The 11,965-nt window shown below is 30.4% G+C and overlaps 1 protein-coding gene across 1 annotated transcript; it reads left to right on the top strand.

Moving 5' to 3' along the window:
* Window positions 1–10,389: 10,389 nt before the first annotated feature.
* Window positions 10,390–11,965, top strand: LOC110893204 (homeobox-leucine zipper protein ROC5). The gene is made up of 5 exons (XM_022140320.1): window positions 10,390–10,538; window positions 10,655–10,772; window positions 10,944–11,516; window positions 11,600–11,701; window positions 11,774–11,965. Exons 1-5 carry the CDS (start codon window positions 10,390–10,392, stop codon window positions 11,963–11,965), a joined length of 1,134 nt encoding a protein of 377 aa, XP_021996012.1.

The following is an 11,965-nucleotide window of genomic DNA, read 5'->3' as shown; positions in this document are numbered from 1 at the left end:
TCATTTGCCACGTCACCGGTTCAATCCAATGGGCGGTGACACAAATATACGAATCGGGTGAACCGTGCCGTGAGGTGCGGACCAAACGTCGCTAGTCAAGTTAACACCGGTTTCTAATTTTTCAAAATAAGAAATTAATTTTAGTTTAGCATTTTTCCACAATCTTAAACAATCTCTCCTAAGAGTAGCACGACTTACATGGGTGTATCGTGGTTGGAGAGTTCGTTGAACCATCTTTGTATAACGTTGGTTGTCGAAGTAGTTGAACGGCAAACTTTCTTGGATTACAAACTTCGCCATTTCCTCCCTAGCCATATTGAAATTGTAGTTGAAAATATTAGTGCCATCACTTGCCATGGAAGCTTGACCACTAACGTGTTGTTGTTTCAACGCCTTGCAAAACGGTTTTTCGATGTGTTGTTTCAAGGTGGAGTTTGCGGTTTCGGCATAAAAGCCTTGACAATGATGACAACGCGCTTTCCTTTTACTGTTGGCCATCTCGCACAAATCAAAATGTGACCAAACCTCGGGGTTGCGCTTCGTTGGAACAACACGAATCACCGAATCGGTTGTAGACTCGCCAACATTGACCGAATCAAAGGCACTAGAGGTTGCCATACTTTTTTGTGAGTTATCGAACAAGAATGAGAGCGTTTTTTAGAAGTTTTGAAGGTTAGAGAGTGGTGTGATTGAACCTAAACACCCACCAGCCTTTTATACTAAGTTTGAGATGAGTTTTAGTAAAAAAAAAAACAAAAAAAAAACGGCTATAATCTGCCTCTAACAGTCATATGACCGTTTTTTCTCGTTGGGCACAAAAAAACCGGTTTAATCGGTTATTTTAACTGTTTTTTTTTGTAACGTTATCAGTTAACCGGTTTTTAACCAGTTTTTTACTTCACTCGGTTAATAACCGGTTTTTTAATAAACCGGTTTTAAAATCGATTTTTTTGAAAAATATACTAACCGCTTTATAACCGGTCAAACCGGTTAGTAACCGAACCGGTTACAAAAAAACTGGTTTTTAAAAAAACCGGTTCTGGTTTTTTTTTCCGGTTTCGGTTGGATAATTAATTTTTTTTGTACACCTCTAGGTGGGGGTAAGGTTTTTTTAGGTTATTTTGTTGTGTTCACATTGTTTCTCGTTGTTCTCACAATAAAGGTGGTTCCCAAATGAACCTTACCCTATATATACATACATATATATATATATATATATATATATATATATATATATATATATATATATATATACACGGCGGGAGTTGGCTACAAAGTCTATTTTTCCTACAAAGTGTAAAAAGTCATAAAACACTATAATCTCAACCATACAAGATACTCAAAACTCACAAATACCAAAGTGAAGATTACTAAAACGTCATATTTGTGGGTTTTGTGTTGTGTTTTGGATGATAAGGCTTTGATTATCGAATGACTAACATTAGTGTGTTTTATATTGATTATCATGTTGTATTTTATATTCATAGTTCTACGATGGTGTGCTCGAAGTTTTTATGGACTGTCAAGGTTTGGATATTGTGTTCTAGTGATCTTCACTCTGATATTTGTGGGTTTTGAGTGTGTCTTATGGCCAAAATTGTGGTGTTTTATGACTTTGTACACTTTGTAGGAAAAATGAACTTTGTAGCCAAACCTCACCCTATATAGGTATATATCTATAATACTTAACTCCAAAACCAAACCATAATATTAACCGAAACCATGGTTGAATGTTATGTTTTAAGGTGGAAAATATCTAAGTCTTAGACTCCTTACTTTGGACTTCTAATGAGGGTAACACTCATGAAAAACACAAACGAAAAATAGTGTCCAAATAAGTATCCAGGCAAAATATGTTATACGTATTTTCATACTTATAAACTCCCAATACATTCCATCATAAAACTCCATAAACTCATACACATTTGTTTACCTTATAGGTAAGTTTGGTTATTCCATCCTTTAAACTGCTTACTCGCTTTTTGTGGAATATTTTCGCGAACCATGAGTTCATACTTAACCCATTTTACGCTTTAAACACTATTTGGGTTACAACATGTATCCGTATTAAGATCACAATCATAATACAATCAATCTTTTGCAAACACTCAATCCTTAAACATGCTTACTTGTTATGCTACTTGTTTACACATACTAGTACAATCTTATGCATGCTATCTATCATTAACTTTAAAAAGCCCCCTTAACATGTATAACGCTATAGGATTAGTACACCACCCCGTTTGTTGGGTCATTGTTAAGTATTTAATCTTTACGGTCTTATTCACTTCAATGATAAGGTTACACTATTGGAAACTTTGAGGGTTGATATTACATGCTAGTATGATTATATAACCTAGTATACTATTAACATGTGGATTTGAGATTTTATTCATACTTATGCTATGTATACAAAATAGTATACTTACCGATATAATTTGTATTGACGGATATTTGATACATGTTGTAGAAAATATTTGACGTTGATTTCGCAAGAAACGACGTAGGGTGGATTTAAATACCCACCTAGTTCTAATCTATGCATTTTAATATTGTTAATTTTGAAATTCCAATTGTCGTATTTTCCATTTTCATGAACAATATAACGCTTGATATAGTGAAATGAAATAAAACTTTGAATTTTAATTTATTGTCACAAATTTAGTGTTATGTTTCCGCCATGAGTTAGGGGTATGACAATATATAAATGAGCAAAATATGGGATGTAACATTTTTTTTATTATATAATACTAATACAATTTACGTTAGATTTATGGAGCATTACATGTACACCTAAAATACAACAAAACATTTATATAGTGTAATGTTTACTGAATATTTCAATTAAAATACACTAAAATCAAACTACGATTTTTTCCTCTAGCTTTTCAATATACTATGGTATATTGCGCTCACACCAGATTATAACCTCTATGAAAACGTTCTATATATTAATGTCTGTCGGCAAATGAAGAACATATCTGATTGCGAGTCTCGTTACCCTAAGAACAAAATTTCTTTCATAGTTATTCATTCTATAACACTCTATCGCTTGTAATCCAATCAAATTGATCTCTTTTCTTCTCACAAACACGTTAGGTTTTATCATTCTTCTCGCAAACATGATCAAAGCCCTTTAACATCCTAATGAAGAATTCAACAAAGGCTTTTCTATATCGATATGGTATTTCACTATGGAATACTTGGATTCATCTCTTCAGGTTATCGATCTCTTCTTCACGTATCATTATGTTTACTTAGATAGAAAAAATTTGTTACGGTACTTTTATCTTTAGCATTTACATATGCATGTTGATGCAAAACAAATTTAGACGGCTATCATAATCTAGATTTACATTTTGGTCCCATTTATTGTTAATAACAAATCAAAGTTATAACTACTTTCCTGGGTTGGGTTACTTGTTGATAACATATATATCAAAGTTATATAATAGCAGATCTTTAGAACACGTGTTAGTATTTCACCAGCTATATATCACAAAAGTCTATTGTTATGTTGGTAGCCAATAAATAGCCATCTTCATATAAAGTTGATTCCTGATTTTTTTTAACTATATAGAACTTGAATCACATATAAAAGTTTAGGAATCCAAAACCTTATATTTGTAAAATAAACTAAGTCAACAAATTCTATAATAAGCGATAACATCTCAAATTATTTTATTCTTTTACCAAATATTTAAAACTAAGTTTAAGTTCATTGCAATATTGAAAATTCTTTAGGCTAACAATATTCATAGTATTTAGTTGTCATTATTACATTTAATATATATTTATCTTACATTTTAATGTTGCAATTGATTCTTATTTAAAATTTTAAAACTTCTAGGAATAATATTTCTTGTTAAGATGACAAATGTAAAACCAATGATATAGATTATTATGGGCCAACTTTATGTAAATAAAAGTAATTAATGAATAATTTTGGTTGCAATAACTTTTATGCAAATGAATCATTTTGGTAAGATGATACAAATACAAATCAATTTTATGTTTTTTTTCTTTACAAGTTTTTTTTTTTTTTGAAAAATAAACTTTATTAGAAACAACCTCCGATCCAAATGGGCAAAACGCCAAACAAAACAACACCACCCCCGACCCAAACGGACAAAGGGCAAATACTTTATTTCATGAAAATCTCACTATTGCATTATCATTAAAAATTTTTTCACTTGCGTCTTTTTTCCTAACCCTTTTTTCCCTTAACATTTAATGGATGAGGTTAGTGTTAGGGCCAAAAGGGTTAGAAAAGAAAACGTTGGGGGCTCGGATGTTAAAAAAATTCTTTTTTGTGCTAAAAGAGTAAAAGTGATATAACCACATGGGCCAAAATCATAATTTACTCTTACACATTTGTATATATAATTGACCAAGTCAATGTAGTAATTCTTAGGAGATTATATTTATATGAATACTATTTGTGGTTGATACAAATAATAAAAACAAAACATTGATTAGAATCTCAAAAAACATAATGTGATAAGTTCAAAAGTATATCTTGTTGCTTGTATTTTAATTGTATAATTGTGATAAGTTCAAATTCATGTATCTGGTCAAAGCGTCTTTACAGAACTCAATCTTTTGTGTTCCTACAGATAAATGAAAATCTGCAATAAAAATGGTAATATAATAAAGTAATTGAAAAATCTATTATCATGAAGTTAATAGAAAAAAAATACAAGGCATGTGATTAACGTTAATTGTTCTAATTTTAACTATTCATCATCGGTTTATTTCATGAAAATCTCACTATTACATTATCATTACTTCATGATAATAGATTTCCTTGTATTTTTTTTTTTTTGTATTAACTTCATGATAATAGATTTCCAATTACTTTATTATATTACCATTTTTATTGCAGATTTTCATTTATATGTAGGAACACAAAAGATTGAGTTCTTTATACATTAAAGTAAAAATTAATAGAATTCCCAAAGTAAATGAGATTTGACCAGATACATGAATTCAATTGTGAGTAACAAAACAAATTATACAATTAAAATACAAGCAACTAGATATACTTTGAATTTATCACATTATGTTTTTTGAGATCTAATCAATGTTTTGTTTTTATTATTTGTATCAACCACATATAGTGTTCATATAAATATAATCTCCTAAGAAGTACTACATTAGACTTGGTCAATTATATATATAAATGTGTAAGAATAGATTACGATTTTGGCCCATGTGGTTATATCACATTTACTCTTTTAGCACAAAAAAGAATTTTTTAACATCTGAATCCCCAACGTCTTATTTTTCTAACCCTTTTGGCCCTTAACACTAACCCCATCCATTAAATGTTAGAGGCCAAAAGGGTTAGGAAAAAAGACGTCAAGAGAAAAAATTGTAATGATAATGTTATAGTGAGATTTTCATGAAATAAAGTATTTGCCCTTTGCCCGTTTGGGTCGGAGGTGATGTTGTTTTGTTTGGCCTTTTGCTCGTTTGGGTTTGGGTCGGAGGCTGTTTCCAATGAAGTTTATTTTTAAAAAAAATTACTTGTAAAGAAAAAAACAAAAAATTGATTTGTATTTGTATCATCTTACCAAAATGATTCATTTGCGTAAAAGTTGTTGCAACCAAAATTCTTCATTAATTACTTTTATTTACATAAAAGTTGGCCCATAATACTCTATATCATTGATTTTACATTTGTCATCTTAACAAGAAATATTATTCCTAGAAGTTTTAAAATTTTAAATAAGAATCAAGTGCAACATTAAAATGTAAGATAAAGATATATTAAGAGTTAAGTTCTTGTAAAAATAAAGTAAACGTACGAAACGTACGAATTGGGGGAAAAAGCAAAAAGTGGCGGTGTCATTTTGGTAATTATCAGCAACTTCAAAATTACTCTAGTAGAGTAGTTTGAGCTTCTGTAGAGTAATTTTATAAATGTTCATGTAGAGTAATTTTGGTCGTGTAGGGTAATTATCAAATTGTAGGGTAATTATCAAAATTACATAACCCCCCCCCCCCCAAACCTAAAAAAACCTAAACCATTGTAAATGTTCATGTAGAGTAATTTTGGTCGTGTAGGGTAATTATCAAAATTACACTAACCCGTCCCCCACCCCCCAAAAACCTAAACCACCCCCCACCCCCCAAAAACCTAAAAAAAACTAACCCCCCCCATCCCCCCAACTAAAAGCTAAAAACTAAACCATAAAGCTAAACCCCATAACTAAATGCTAACAAAATTACTCTACAAGACATTTTCCAAAATTACTCTACAGAAGTCAAAATTACTCTACTAGAGTAATTTGATAATTACTCTACTAGAGTAATTTGATAATTACTCTACTAGAGTAATTTGATAATTACTCTACATTTCCCAAAATTACTCTACAGATGCTCAAAATTACTCTACAAATGCTCAAAATTACTCTACAAGACACTTTTTGCTTTTTCCCCAGTAATATTATATTGAAGTTGCTGATAATTACCAAAATGACACCGCCACTTTTTTTGCTTTTTCCCCCAATTCGTACGTTTCGTACGTTAATTTTATTTCTATTTGATCCTTTACCTATATATTAAATGTAATAATGACAACTAAATAACTATGAATAACAAAACAAATTATACAATTATAAAATTAAAATACAAGCAACAAGATATACTTTGAATTTATCACATTATGTTTTTTGAGATCTAATCAATGTTTTGTTTTTATTATTTGTATGGCCTTTTACCCGTTTGGGTCGGAGGCTGTTTCCAATGAAATTTATTTTTAAAAAAAATTACTTGTAAAGAAAAAAACAAAAAATTGATTTGTATTTGTATCATCTTACCAAAATGATTCATTTGCGTAAAAGTTGTTGCAACCAAAATGCTTCATTAATTACTTTTATTTACATAAAAGTTGGCCCATAATAATCTATATCATTGGTTTTACATTTGTCATCTTAACAAGAAATATTATTCCTAGAAGTTTTAAAATTTTAAATAAGAATCAAGTGCAACATTAAAATGTAAGATAAATATATATTAAATGTAATAATGACAACTAAATAACTATGAAAAACAAAACAAATTATACAATTACAAAATTAAAATACAAGCAACAAGATATACTTTGAATTTATCACATTATGTTTTTTGAGATCTAATCAATGTTTTATTTTTATTATTTGTATCAACCACATATAGTATTCATATAAATATAATCTTCTAAGAATTGCTACATTTGACTTGGTCAAATATATATATATAAATATGTAAGAGGAAATTACGATTTTGGTCCATGTGATTATATCACTTTTACCCTTTTAGTCTAGAAAAGATTTTTTTTAATATATGAGCCCCCAACGTTTTTTTTTCTAACCCTTTTAGCTCCTAACACTAACTCCATCCATTAAATGTTAAGTACCAAAAGAGTTAGGAAGAAAGACGTTAGAGGCCAAAAGGGTTGTAAAAATAAATTTGTACACAATTAACTCTAAATCCATTTAATAGTATTAAACAATGTTTTAAATTCCGGTTTGTAAATCATATCGGGTTTGACTCTAAAATGATTTAACCGATTGAATCGGATTGTACCCGTTGGTTCAACCGGGTTATTAGTTAACCCTATAGTTTCATAAAATACGAATTCTTCTCAAAAAATAATCTAATCTCTATTACTATTTATGTAACTGATCATAATTTTATTTTAAAAAAAACTATTTTCTTATAAAATATTAAGCATTTTTAGTGGATTTTTATTAGTAATAAACAACATTATATTAGACGAGGTGAGTAGCAATTTCAACAGTGATGGAATATTAAAAGGGAAGGTCTTTAGTTAATTAGCGGAAACGTGGAAAAGCAATATTACATTTATATAGTATTTTATTAAAAATAAAAAAAAAATCAAATTTTAAGATAATGCAAATCAGTTCAACGGTTTGAACCGGTAGAAGCAGAATTACCGCCGGTACATAAGACATACGTATGTGGCTTTTAACGGCCTTTATCATACTGGGCTCGTGTCCGATATCCAGTTTAACCCGACCAGTTCATACCGGTATTTAAAACATTGGTATTAGATAGTATCATTTACATTTCCATACTCTAAATTTACAACATTTTTGTACATATGCTTTGGGAGGTTTTCAAAAAAAAAAAAAAAATGATTTTTCACTTTTAACCGAGAACTATTTTTTTTTATTACTTATTACACCAAAACTCATCTTTTGAAATTTAATCTCACAACTTTAGCACTTTCAACTTTGGTCCCATATACTTTTCGTTTTACGCAAATTTTTCGTTTTACGTTTCGTTCTAAATTTGACGAGTTAACACGGCGCAACGTGTGTGTGGTTCAACATTTTTTTGTTGCCTATTTTTTCTCATTTGACAGGTTCGTCGCAATGCGCGGGTACTAGATCAACTTAGTTATTCTTATCTGTGTTTTATGCTTTGGTCTAAATTATTCACATTAACCTGCCACAAGTTCAGTGATGATGGCACCGCCGCAATACAAGGAGTGCTTAATACTAGTTACAAATAAATTAGAAATATAGACTTTATTTTGTTTCTCTTAATAAATTCATGGTAACTATCACATGAGATTTGGTTTACACATACATGTTTGACTACTTGGCGGTCACATCCTATGATTTTATGAAACAAGATGTTTTTACATAGTAAGGAAGTTGTTAGAAGTTTATTTTTGTAGCAGGAAATTCATTAAAGTCTCAAATTTAAAGTTGAAAAAGGCATTGAAATAAGATTTTCTACATATTTTTATAAACACCCCTAAAGATACAACAATGTCCCTTTCTTTCATCTTCCTTTGCTTATATATATGTCTTCCATTCGCATCACTAACACACAATTCATCCTCGAGTCTCATTTGTTGGTTAAAAGGATTTTAAGAGAAAGCTCCTTCCTAGATCGACTAATCCCAACAAGTGATAAAGTACCCTCTATGTATGTATTTTATTTTGTATTTTGTAACAATACTTGTTTTTAGATTTGTTTGTTATTTAAAATTTTTGAGTTTGAGTTTGAGTTTGAGTTTGAATTTTGTGTATAACATTATTCATGTTTTAGTTTCAAATTCGATGCAATGATTATTTACATTCAATCATTTTTTTACTGTATTGAAATTGCCTAAGTTAACTAGAAAGTTAACTACATTTTTTTTATAAAACTCATGACATATTATGTCAATAGGGGTGTTAAGCTTTTTTGCATTGAATTTGAACCTCTGAAAATAGACTCGTTTTCCGAATCAAGTTACGGATTGTTGAGTTCTAAAATCCCAATCCAAAATACCTAATAGAAAGCTCAAACCCTCTCTGGTCTAGTTGCCACATCTTAATTAGAAAAACATATTCGGTTAACCTAAGGAACCTAATATCCGATTCGATAAACACCCGACTTATTATTATTATTATTATTATTATTTTTATTATTATTATTATTATTATTATTATTATTATTATTATTATTATTTTACCTTTTGTTGTTAAATTCAATACCACATGATAAGAGCATTCACATCCCATTCTCCTTCTCTATCTATATAATTAACTAAAAAGACATTTTTCTATAAAATTGGTCTAGTTTTAAACAACTTCACACATTCCATTCTCCATCTCTATCTTTATTTTACTCACATACAGTTATTTTATAATTTTTTTCACTTTATTATACACTCACAATAATTAGAGAGGTTTGGATTTGAAACTCTGAATGTAGATGTTTGATTTTGTTTTCTCAAAAGTGTTCTCTATTATAGAGGATGGGATAGAGTGGTATTTTAGATGGTTTTATAAACTATTTTTTAAATTTTAGAGAATAAGATGATACAGAGGGCAGGATGTGAATGCTCTAACAACGAGGTTTAATTAGAGTATGTTTAGAGTTGGTTGTAGATAGAAATGAAGTTATATATATATATATATAATTTTCTCATTTCATAACTGAAAATGAAATACAATCAAATCTGAGTTATTTATTATAAAATATTCAAAAACACAAATTCTCTTGAAAAAACTTATATATATATATATATATATATATTGTGTTTTCGTTCCATATCTGAAAAGGAAATACTATCAAGTCTGAGTTATTTAAAATCTTCAAAAAATATAAATTCTTTTAAAAGATTATAAGATTTAGTTATAGTTATTTAGAAAAAAACTTAAAATATGATATTTTTTTTATTTTGCTCTTATGGAGATTCTCTGAGTAATTCAATAATCTTTAATAATGGTGGGTAGTGTTGTGAATAAATATTAATAGGGGTTGATGTTTGTTGTCGTATTCTTTTGTGAAGCTTTATTATTGTTATATGTGGATTTTAAATACATATTTTTATTGGATTTCATATATGATTTTGCAGACATAAGCCAAAAATGGAAGGAAATGGTAATCAAAGGGCCAGGGAAGAAGTACCTGCAACCACATCCGATGAAAATGAGAATTGTGAAGTCAGGTCTAGTGACGAAGAGGAAATCAATCATGGCGGTTCATCTTCGAGTTCACGATAATATAGCCGTTACACACGAGAGCAAGTTGAAGAACTTGAAAAGTAATACTCACTTTTCCTTTCAACTAGTGATCAAATTCTAAGTGCATGCATGCATACTTCTTTTAGTTTATTTTGTTTTGTTTCGTTTTGTGGTAATAGATTCTTCAAAAAGAACCCTCACCCTACCGAGAAAGAAAGGACTGAAATTGCAAATAAACTCAATATCACTATGAATAAGGTCAAATTTTGGTTCCAGAATAGAAGAACTCAATTGAAGGTAATGTTGAATTATATTTTCATTTTCATAGTAAAATTCCATGGTAAAACATATATGTTTAAGAAATATATAAAAATCCAGACCTTATAATAAATGTATAAGTTGAATCCCCCCCCCCAATTATTAAAATTATTGGTGCTAAAAATCATAAGGGTAACTACACTTGTGCAGAGTCAAAAGGAGCGCAGTGAGAATGTGATTTTGAAGCAAGAGAACGAGCAACTGAGGCTTGAGAATTTAGCAATGGCAGAAGTCCTAAAGAACCCGCTTTGCAACAAATGTGGTGCACAAGCAACAATACCAGACAGGTCCATTCAAAAACACAAAGTCATGATAGAGAACGCACGGTTGAAAGAGGAACTTAGCCACATGGCTAATTTCGCCAGTCATGTCAGTCAAATGTTTGGTATACCATTGCCAAACAAAGTGACAATTCCTGGTGACCCTTTAAACCCAATCATGAGTCGATCACTTATGGACTACGACATACCCATTCAAAGGAATGAATATCTTGTGCAAGCATCAAGAGCCATGGAAGTGCTCTTAAAGCTTGGGAATGTCAATGCTCCACTATGGAATAGAAACATAGAAGGTGGAGGAGAAACCCTTAATTTTGTTGAATATGAAAGGGCTTTTCCTCCTTCCCTTGGCACAAAACCACCTGGATTCGTATCTGAGGCTACACGGGCTAGGAGCGTGGTACCGATGACTAGCTCAACCCTTGTAGAAGCATTACTCAACGCGGTAACTTATCTTTTTGTTCTTGTTACTTTCATAGAGAACCCATGATTACATTAACTTATACATAACTAAACATGAATTTGTAGGATCAATGGAGAGAAATGTTTATAGGCATGATAGGCAGTTGTACTACAATGGAAGTGATTTCCAATGGTACAGGAGGCTCAAGAAATGGTGCTCTCCAACTTGTAAGTCTTCTTAGACTTTTTTATTATTTTTTATTCTCCTCTATGATATATTTTGATAATGAATATGTGTAGGTTACGTGGATCGAACATACTGAATACGATGAGCAATCGGTCTCCCACCAGTATCGTCAGTTAATCAACTCGGGTGTGGGCTTCGGTGCACAAAGATGGATTAGTGCACTTTTGAGGCATTGTGAAAGCATAACAGCCATCATGTCTCCCACCCTCAACCACCACCTGCTTCAAGATACAAAAGAAGCTTAA

Source organism: Helianthus annuus, chromosome 10 (genome assembly GCF_002127325.2).
Source record: "Helianthus annuus cultivar XRQ/B chromosome 10, HanXRQr2.0-SUNRISE, whole genome shotgun sequence".
NCBI lineage: Eukaryota > Viridiplantae > Streptophyta > Magnoliopsida > Asterales > Asteraceae > Helianthus > Helianthus annuus.
The sequence above is the reverse complement of the archived record's forward strand: the minus strand, read 5'-3'. Positions and strand labels throughout refer to the sequence as shown.